The sequence below is a fragment of the Salmo trutta genome, chromosome 2, assembly GCF_901001165.1.
Source record: "Salmo trutta chromosome 2, fSalTru1.1, whole genome shotgun sequence".
Lineage (NCBI taxonomy): Eukaryota > Metazoa > Chordata > Actinopteri > Salmoniformes > Salmonidae > Salmo > Salmo trutta.
Window position 1 is genome coordinate 44,627,221 of NC_042958.1, and position 10,355 is coordinate 44,637,575.

Genomic DNA, 10,355 nt, shown 5'->3' on the forward strand with positions numbered 1-10,355 from the left:
ACATGGCGGCAACAAAAAAATAACGTTGATCAAAGCGGAATTTAAGGCGGGATGTGGCATTGAATAGAAATTGAGGCGGTGCATTCATATCTTGATTCCGCGTTGTTCACGTTTATTTGACAGTAGCCTGTGAATTCCGGTGTATATGTGCCAGTAGACTGTTCCGAGTTTGAGAATGCGTTAGCCTAAATGCGCTTTTACAAGTTGTCAAATGAGGGCTCTTATGGTCATGAAAATCAGGTCCGGATTTAGACTTTTTTGTGGGACCTAAGCGAGACCTAAGCGGGGAATTGACGACCCAGAGAAAATATAGCAGTTTTTTTATTTTTTTTTATTTTTTTTACAAATCCCAAGTCAAGCATTGATTAATTGACTTTCCTTATGCCCAATATGTTGTGTTAGGATATAACTTCCATTCGCGCTGTTCACCCAACGTTTCTGAAACGTTTCGATATTGAACGTTGCTCTGCACGTCCTCTCTGACCAAAACTTCCGTCTTCAAGCGTTCAATTCGTGACAAACACAGACATGACCGCAACATAAGCTCTCAACAAAGCCTCTCCTGTGAGTATATATATATTATATTATAAAGTTGATTTTCGGAAATCGAACATCTAAATGATTATGTAGCCAGCAAGTTGTATACCATCTAGTCAACAACAACAACAAAAAAACAGCAAGTGGGTGATTTGAAATCGCCATAACTTCTTTATCTGACGGCGGATGCTAGCTACGTTAACGTTAGCGGGTAACGTTGAAGTCAAGTTAGGTCAAGTCTGTAGCAACAACAACAAATAAATAAAAACGAAAAGAAAACAACAAAACGGGAAAACAGCAAAAATGTAAGGTCAGTATTTTGTATTTGAATAATCATGCATAGCAAACATTTGAAACCATAACTGATGTTTAGCTATCAACTGATGTTTAGCTATCAACTGATGTTTAGCTATCAACTGATGTTTAGCTATCAACTGATGTTTAGCTATCAACTGATGTTTAGCTATCAACTGATGTTTAGCTATCAACTGATGTTTAGCTATCAACTGATGTTTAGCTATCAACTGATGTTTAGCTATCAACTGATGTTTAGCTATCAACTGATGTTTAGCTAGCTATTTCGGGAACATCTGGATAACAGTGTTGGGCTCAATCATATTTTATAATTCAGTCAATTCAAGTTTGCTAATTGAATTCCCAATTCCACTTTCAAATGTCCTTTTTGAAAATCATCAAGGAAAACATTTAATTGCATTTAGAATCTCAGTTTACATCCTGAATTCAAATTGACCTCAACCCTGCCGGATAACATGTGGTGCTACTAGGCTAACCATATCATCAACACTTTGTCCCCTCACCTTAGCTTGAAAGAGGGGCGAAAGCCCAAACCCAAAAGGATAGAGGAGGGCGGACTACCAACCAACCAATCAACCGACCGCACAAAATACCAAAACACCAGTATCCAAAATGAGGCGAGCCAGCCGAGGAGGGGATGAATCTGGTACCGGTACACCCCGTCAGAACGGTGTGTCTGGGGGGAGAGGCGGCGCCAGGGGAGCTGTTGCAGAGCGGGGGGATGCAGCAGTCGGTGGTGATGATGATGAAGCCGGCTGCAGCCCAGCAGACATGCAGGATGAGGACAATGATCCAGCACGGAGGAGAGAGATCAGGAGCAAGTACAGGGACCTCATCAACTCTGTTCAACGTGAGTAGTGGATACGAGGGTCTGCTAAATGACTCAAATGTAATGTAAAGGTAATGTAAGGTAGTGGGGACTGTCTGGAAATGGTATCCATGGGCCATTAGTTCCCAATTCTCCACACTTTTCAAAAAGTGTATTCTCCCTGTCATTGATTTAAAAGTATTAGATTGGTATAAGCATTGGCTGGAGGGAATTACCACAATGTTTTAAATCTGTGATGGGGCGTGTGCAAAGGTCCACTTCGGGAGAAGTGTGGAGAATCTGGAGGCAGTCGCCGGCCTGTGACAGGTTTGTGTTAAACCTCCCAGGTGCCTGGACACCTGGCAAGTTAAAGGTCCAGTAGGTAACTTTGTGGGCAACCTGACCAAATTCACATAGAAATGTGAGTTCTAGATCTGTTATTCTCATTGAACGTAATTCTAATACAGCAGCATCAAACAGCTGAAAACACTAGCTGTATTTTGGTTCTATTTCACAGAGGTTTAGATTGTACAATGATTCTCTACATGACTTGTTTTGCCATATTATATAATTTTTATTAGGTGAATGTGATAGAATTTTATCAACCAGGAAATGGGGTGTGATTTCTACCTATTGTACCTTTTAACCAATCTATTTCTTCTCTCTTCCCAGAGAACAGAGAGGACATGTTGAGTCCCACCAACAACAAACTGACAGACGTGTTGGAGGAGGCCAACAAACTATTTGCAGAAGGTATGATAGGATCTGTGATCAGCCTTCCTTCCTTCCTTCCTTCCTTCCTCGAACTAACCACTGATCTAATATAGTCAAATTGGTGAGAGCTAACCCCTGCTTTGACCTGCTTTAACCTATCTAGTAATGTCTGAATCAGTGGTTATTCAGAGGAAGGATGTTCTAGTATCTTAATCGAATATCCTCCCTGTCTTCTTCTTCCTCCTCCCTGTCTTCTTCTTCCTCCTCCCTGTCTTCTTCTTCTTCCTCCTCCCTGTCTTCTTCACCGTTCTGTTTTGTCTCCTCTCTTCCAGTCCGTCAGGCCCGTGAAGCGGCTTTAGACGCCCAGCTCCTGGTGCTGGCTACAGACCTGGGGAAGGAGAAGGCCAGCCAGCTACACGCAGAGGGATCAGCCTTCGACCCCGCAGCCTTCGCTGAACACCTGGTGAGGAGGAAGGAGGATGGGGGGGAGGTGGTGAAGGAGGATGGGGGGAGGTGGTGAAGGAGGATGGGGGGGAGGTGGTGAAGGAGGATGGGGGGGAGGTGGTGAAGGAGGATGGGGGGGAGGTGGTGAAGGAGGATGGGGGGATGGTGGTGAAGGAGGATGGGGGGGAGGTGGTGAAGGAGGATGGGGGGGAGGTGGTGAAGGAGGATGGGGGGAGGTGGTGAAGGAGGATGGGGAGGGGAAGGGATGGGGGGAGGTGGTGAAGGAGGATGGGGGGAGGTGGTGGAGGAGGATGGGGGGGAGGTGGTGAAGGAGGATGGGGGGAGGTGGTGAAGGAGGATGGGGGGAGGTGGTGAAGGAGGATGGGGGGGAGGTGGTGAAGGAGGATGGGGGGGAGGTGGTGAAGGAGGATGGGGGGAGGTGGTGAAGGAGGATGGGGGGAGGTGGTGAAGGAGGATGGGGGGAGGTGGTGAAGGAGGATGGGGGGGAGGTGGTGAAGGAGGATGGGGGGGAGGTGGTGAAGGAGGATGGGGGGAGGTGGTGAAGGAGGATGGGGGGAGGTGGTGAAGGAGGATGGGGGGGAGGTGGTGAAGGAGGATGGGGGGGAGGTGGTGAAGGAGGATGGGGGGAGGTGGTGAAGGAGGATGGGGGAGGTGGTGAAGGAGGATGGGGGAGGTGGTGAAGGAGGATGGGGGGGAGGTGGTGGAGGAGGATGGGGGGAGGTGGTGAAGGAGGATGGGGGGGAGGTGGTGGAGGAGGATGGGGGGGAGGTGGTGAAGGAGGATGGGGGGAGGTGGTGAAGGAGGATGGGGGGAGGTGGTGAAGGAGGATGGGGGGAGGTGGTGAAGGAGGATGGGGGGAGGGGGTGAAGGAGGATGGGGGGAGGTGGTGAAGGAGGATGGGGGGGAGGATGGGGGGAGGTGGTGGTGGTGGAGGAGGATGGGGGGGAGGTGGTGGAGGAGGATGGGGGGAGGTGGAGGAGGAGGATGGGGGGGAGGATGGGGGGAGGTGGTGGTGGAGGAGGATGGGGGGGAGGTGGTGGAGGAGGATGGGGGGGAGGTGGAGGATGGGGAGGTGGAGGAGGAGGATGGGGGGAGGTGGTGGAGGAGGATGGAGGGGAGGTGGAGGAGGATGGGGGGAGGTGGTGAAGGAGGATGGGGGGAGGTGGTGAAGGAGGATGGGGGGAGGTGGTGAAGGAGGATGGGGGGAGGTGGTGAAGGAGGATGGGGGGGGAGGTGGTGAAGGAGGATGGGGGGAGGTGGTGGTGGAGGAGGATGGGGGGAGGTGGTGGAGGAGGATGGGGGGGAGGTGGTGGAGGAGGATGGGGGGGAGGTGGTGGAGGAGGATGGGGGAGGTGGAGGAGGATGGTGTGGAGGAGGAGGATGGGGAGGTGGAGGAGGAGGGTGGGGAGGTGGAGGAGGAGGGTGGGGAGGTGGAGGAGGAGGATGGGGGGAGGTGGTGGAGGAGGATGGAGGGGAGGTGGAGGAGGGTGGGGAGGTGGAGGAGGAGGGTGGGGAGGTGGAGGAGGAGGATGGGGGGAGGTGGTGGAGGAGGATGGAGGGGAGGTGGAGGAGGATGGAGGGGGGGAGGTGGAGGAGGATGGGGGGAGGTGGTGAAGGAGGATGGGGGGGAGGTGGTGAAGGAGGATGGGGGGAGGTGGTGGTGGAGGATGGGGGGGAGGTGGTGGAGGATGGGGGGGAGGTGGAGGAGGATGGAGGGGAGGTGGAGGAGGATGGAGGGGAGGTGGAGGAGGATGGTGGGGAGGTGGAGGAGGAGGATGGGGGAAGGTAGAGGAGGAAGAGGATGGGGAGAAAGGGAGGTGACGAAGGTGAAGGCTACTGGTTGTCAGATTGCTAACCCTTTATCCTTTGTGTTTCTGTTGGTCCACAAGCTGTCATTCATGGGTCTGAATCGCCTGGAGGAGGAAGATGAAGATGTGGAGGGTGGAGCGAGCGGTGGCTACCTCCCGCAGGACGCCTGGCAGAGGGTAGCTAACAGAGCTCAGTGCTGCTTCAGGACTGCCCCCTCTTTCCACTATATGTAAGTGTGTGTGTTTAGAGAGCAGAGGGTAGCTAACAGAGCTCAGTGCTGCTTCAGGACTGCCCCCTCTTTCCACTACAAGTGAATCATTGTGATCATCAACTCAGCGAGGCCCAGAAGTGCTACTATTGATCACATAACAAGTAGTTTGATTTGTAGATCAGTGATTCTGATTCTGCATGTAGACGAACGCAAGCATCATCCTCCACCTCTTTGGGATGCTTAAGTGACCGCTCACTTAAATATATACTGAGAAAATGTTTAAAACTCTCTTTCTAACTCTCTGTGTGTCTCTCTACCAGGATGGGATCGTTCCTGGCTGAGCTACCTCCACCTCGCCAAAGGGTAGAGAGACAGAGGAAAGCTCCCGGCAAGGAAGCCAAGAGGATCATGCCCACTCAGGTTTCCGCTTTAACACTGTTGTGCTGACCCAAACCTAACTGTCCTGGAGGAGTCACCAGGCCATCCCAGTACACCTTGATTTGGTCTGGCTTGGCTGTGTATGGTCCAGTAGTGTGATAAGGCCTTTTGGTGTTTTATATAGTGACCATATAATAGGGATTTGAAATAAGGAGATCAGTTTGATCAGCCAGGATGTATGTGTTTAATATTTCTCTCCAGCTGTTGACGATGGGTGAAGTTCCCCTCGTTTTAACTGTATGTTTCTGCTTTGGAAAATAGATTTTTATGTCAAGGAGACTAACCTGGTTAAATAAATCAATATTTTGTGTCATTGTCTGTTCCAGTTGAAGAGGATGGAGGAGTCTCACCAGGAAGCTACAGAGAAGGAGGTAGAGAGAATTCTGGGATACCTGCGGAGCTACTTCTTTGACGACCGTAAGCCATTACTCTTATTATTATTATTATTATTATTATTATTATTATAATAACATATTTAAATAGCGCTTAACAAGGACCCAAAGTCGCTTTACAATTGAAATAAAACAAGACAGACTAGGGGGAGGGACCTTACATCCTCTGCTCCAGTGGCCTTCGAGAGGAATCAAGGATTTGTTGACTAGTAACATTTCTGAAAATATGTTCGTTCAATAGAGAATTACATCAGATAAACAAAAGTCCAAACTGTATGTCTCTAGCATGTATGGTTTGACAGTTACAGCCGATTTACTCAGAGAATTAAAAATTATTTAGAGGGGATATCATTTCATTATGGTCAAAAGTGGTCGCTGGTATAGAACAAGAAGGTCCACACACTGTTAAATCTCCCGATTCACCACTTTATTGACAACCGCTTCCATCCAAAACTCTCTGTTGGCTGGGCTCCCCGCTTGTGCCATCAAACCCCTGCAACCGATCCAGAACGCAGCAGCCCGCCTGGTGTTCAACCTTTCCGAGTTCTTAAATAATCCTCCTCACCTCAAACCCCCCCAAATTTAAAGGCTGGCCACAATGGGGATTGTGCATGGTGGTGAAATTTGCGGTTTGCCTTCAAAATTAAGGCATCTATTGGACAGTGATGCAAATGAATAACAATAGTAGAACAATGGCCCCCAAATGTAAATAAATAAATAACACGTAACCAGCACTTTCATCTGTCCACTCCTACAATGATAACGGTAAGACTGTAATAATAATAATATATTGAATGCATTAACAGAAATTACCGTAACCAAACAAACATCGATTTATAAATTATGGTAAATGTACTACTGGTGCTACTGTTGTGTCATCCCCGTGGCCTCCGCAATGGATCAGTCCACTGAGACAGGCCTCCGCAGTGGATCAGTCCACTGAGACAGGCCTCCGCAGTGGATCAGTCCACTGAGACAGGCCTCCGCAGTGGATCAGTCCACTGAGACAGGCCTCCGCAGTGGATCAGTCCACTGAGACAGGCCTCCGCAGTGGATCAGTCCACTGAGACAGGCGTGAATCAGACTGGTGCCTCGTGTGCCATATATTTTAAATATATTTACCATTGCTCGACTAAATGAATCTTGGTCGACCAACAGCCTATCGACCAAACAATCGATCAGTCGTCTAAATGGGATCAGCCCTACGTTCTTATTTCATCAGCACCGTTAAGTACAAGCATATTAATATCGTAGCGAACAATCTAATGATTAATTGTATGTCGTTCATAATGGCATAGGCTAAAGAAAGCAACGTTTAGACATTAATTTACTAGCACCCTCTTAAAATGACCCGTATTTCACTACATTCTAGAGCAGTGAGTGAACGCCCTATAAGGTGTAACAAAATGTTTTATAAAACTCTGTTGTAGACATTTTAATTATTGTAGAAATGATTTGATTTAAGTTGGGTTAAAGAGCTATTTGTGATGTACCTTTCTCCCCCTGTATCTGCAGCCACATCTCCCATCTCCTACTATGAGTTTGTCATAGACCCCACCTCCTTCTCCCGCTCTGTGGAAAACATCTTCCACACCTCCTTCCTGGTCAGGGTGAGTGGTTTATCCTGGTCAGTGTGAGTGGTTTATCTTGGTCAGGGTGAGTGGTTTATCCTGGTCAGGGTGAGTGGTTTATCCTGGTCAGGGTGAGTGGTTTATCCTGGTCAGGGTGAGTGGTTTATCCTGGTCAGGGTGAGTGGTTTATCCTGGTCAGGGTGAGTGGTTTATCCTGGTCAGGGTAAGTGGTTTATCCTGGTCAGGGTGAGTGGTTTATCCTGCAGGCACTACGTTCAGGTCTGGTCAGGGTGAGTGGTTTATCCTGGTCAGGGTGAGGTGGGTTATTCTGGTTAGGGTGAGTGGTTTATCCTGGTTAGGGTGAGTGGTTTATCCTGGTTAGAGTGAGTGGTTTATCCTGGTCAGGGTGAGGTGGGTTATTCTGGTCAGGGTGAGTGGTTTATCCTGCAGGCATTACGTTCAGGTCTGGTCAGGATGAGGTGGGTTATTCTGGTCAGGGTGAGTGGTTTATCCTGCAGGTACTACATTCAGGTCTGGTCAGGGTGAGTGGTTTATCCTGCAGGTACTACATTCAGGTCTGGTCAGGGTGAGTGGTTTATCCTGCAGGTACTACATTCAGGTCTGGTCAGGGTGAGGTGGTTTATCCTGGTCAGGGTGAAGTGGTGTATCCTGGTCAGGGTGAGTGGTTTATCCTGGTCAGGGTGAGGTGGGTTATTCTGGTCAGGGTGAGTGGTTTATCCTGGTCAGGGTGAGGTGGTTTATTCTGGTCAGGGTGAGGTGGTTTATTCAGGTCAGGGTGAGGTGGTTTATTCTGGTCAGGGTGAGGTGGGTTATTCTAGTCAGGGTGAGTGGTTTATCCTGGTCAGGGTGAGTGGTTTATCCTGGTCAGGGTGAGGTGGGTTATCCTGGTCAGGGTGAGGTGGGGTATCCTGGTCAGGGTGAGGTGGGTTATTCTGGTCAGGGTGAGTGGTTTATCCTGGTCAGGGTGAGTGGTTTATCCTGGTCAGGGTGAGTGGTTTATCCTGGTCAGGGTGAGGTGGTTTATCCTGGTCAGGGTGAGGTGGGTTATTCTGGTCAGGGTGAGTGGTTTATCCTGGTCAGGGTGAGGTGGGTTATTCTGGTCAGGGTGAGTGGTTTATCCTGCAGGCATTACGTTCAGGTCTGGTCAGGGTGAGGTGGGTTATTCTGGTCAGGGTGAGTGGTTTATCCTGCAGGCATTACGTTCAGGTCTGGTCAGGGTGAGGTGGGTTATTCTGGTCAGGGTGAGTGGTTTATCCTGGTCAGGGTGAGTGGTTTATCCTGGTCAGGGTGAGGTGGGTTATTCTGGTCAGGGTGAGTGGTTTATCCTGGTCAGGGTGAGTGGTTTATCCTGGTCAGGGTGAGGTGGTTTATTCTGGTCAGGGTGAGTGGTTTATTCTGGTCAGGGTGAGTGGTTTATCCTGGTCAGGGTGAGGTGGGATATTCTGGTCAGGGTGAGGTGGTTTATCCTGGTCAGGGTGAGGTGGTTTATTCTGGTCAGGGTGAGTGGTTTATCCTGGTCAGGGTGAGTGATTTATCCTGGTCAGGGTGAGGTGGTTTATCCTGGTCAGGGTGAGGTGGTTTATCCTGGTCAGGGTGAGGTGGGTTATTCTGGTCAGGGTGAGTGGTTTATCCTGGTCAGGGTGAGGTGGGTTATTCTGGTCAGGGTGAGTGGTTTATCCTGCAGGCACTACATTCAGGTCTGGTCAGGGTGAGGTGGGTTATTCTGGTCAGGATGAGTGGTTTATCCTGCAGGCACTACGTTCAGGTCTGGTCAGGGCGAGGAGTGGGGTTATTCTGGTCAGGGTGAGGAGTGGGGTTATTCTGGTCAGGGTGAGGAGTGGGGTTATTCTGGTCAGGGTTAGGAGTGGGGTTATTCTGGTCAGGGCGAGGAGTGGGGTTATTCTGGTCAGGGCGAGGAGTGGGTTATTCTGGTCAGGGCGAGGAGTGGGGTTATTCTGGTCAGGGATCACATTATCATACTGAAATGTAGATCTTCACTGTGTTTGGACTAGTCCCCGGGTAGGAAGTGTGCTTGGACTAGTCCCCGAGTAGGAAGTGTGCTTGGACTAGTCCCCGGGTAGGAAGTGTGCTTGGACTAGTCCCCGAGTAGGAAGTGTGCTTGGACTAGTCCCCGGGTAGGAAGTGTCTGCTAGATATTATTATTATTATTATTATTAGATAGCAGGAAGCCGCTTCAAGGCACTGCTGTCTCCAACACTTCTCCTATTGATATGTCATGTGGATGGTTGGTGATGGTGGTGTTTGTGTTTGTGTTTCTCAGGATGGTTTGGCGAAAATGTACCTGGATAATCACAAACTTCCTTGTATAGGTAAGAGAGAACCTCATATTGTGACAAAATTACTTTTCTTGTTGAGCTGTTAGGGGTAATCATTTTTCACGATAGTGTTCATTGTCGTAAGCCATCATTAACGTGTCTTTATCTCTGACAGCCCCTGTGGAGGAAGGAGAGGTGGAGGCTGGAGGAGCGTCTAACAGGCAGCAGTGTGTCATCTCTATCAGCCCCAAGAGCTGGAAGGTAACACACACACCCATACACACTGGGACAGGGATACACACACACACACACACACACACACACACACACACACACACACACACACACACACACACACACCCATACACACTGGGACAGGGATACACACACACACCCATACACACTGGGACAGGGATACATACACACACACCCATACACACTGGGACAGGGATACATATACACACTGGGACAGGGATACATACACACACACACCCATAAACACTGGGACAGGGATACATACACACACACACACACCCATACACACTGGGACAGGGGCACACACACACACACACACACACACACACACACACACACACACCCATACACACTGGGACAGGGATACATATACACACACACACACACACACCCATACACACTGGGACAGGGATACATACACACCCATACAGGGATACATACACACACACACACACACACACACACACCCATACACACTGGGACAGGGATACATACACACTGGGACAGGGATACATACACACACACACACACACACCCATACAC

At 49.5% G+C, this 10,355-nt stretch overlaps 1 protein-coding gene across 3 annotated transcripts in view; it reads left to right on the top strand.

Moving 5' to 3' along the window:
• The first annotated feature begins 66 nt into the window (after positions 1 to 66).
• Positions 67 to 10,355, top strand: part of nsmce4a (NSE4A component of SMC5/6 complex) — a 17,840-nt gene continuing 7,551 nt past the window's right edge. The window contains exons 1-10 of one of the 3 annotated variants that reach the window (XM_029702569.1): positions 67 to 842; positions 1,361 to 1,702; positions 2,333 to 2,413; positions 2,707 to 2,837; positions 4,729 to 4,877; positions 5,180 to 5,279; positions 5,624 to 5,714; positions 7,205 to 7,299; positions 9,563 to 9,611; positions 9,733 to 9,818. In XM_029702569.1, coding sequence (XP_029558429.1) covers positions 1,465 to 1,702; positions 2,333 to 2,413; positions 2,707 to 2,837; positions 4,729 to 4,877; positions 5,180 to 5,279; positions 5,624 to 5,714; positions 7,205 to 7,299; positions 9,563 to 9,611; positions 9,733 to 9,818 — 1,020 coding nt within the window. In that variant the 5' untranslated portion in view covers positions 67 to 842; positions 1,361 to 1,464. Of the gene's footprint in view, positions 848 to 1,360; positions 1,703 to 2,332; positions 2,414 to 2,706; positions 2,838 to 4,728; positions 4,878 to 5,179; positions 5,280 to 5,623; positions 5,715 to 7,204; positions 7,300 to 9,562; positions 9,612 to 9,732; positions 9,819 to 10,355 lie in introns of all 3 variants that reach the window. The other 2 variants (XM_029702560.1, XM_029702579.1) reach the window with 2 other exon arrangements.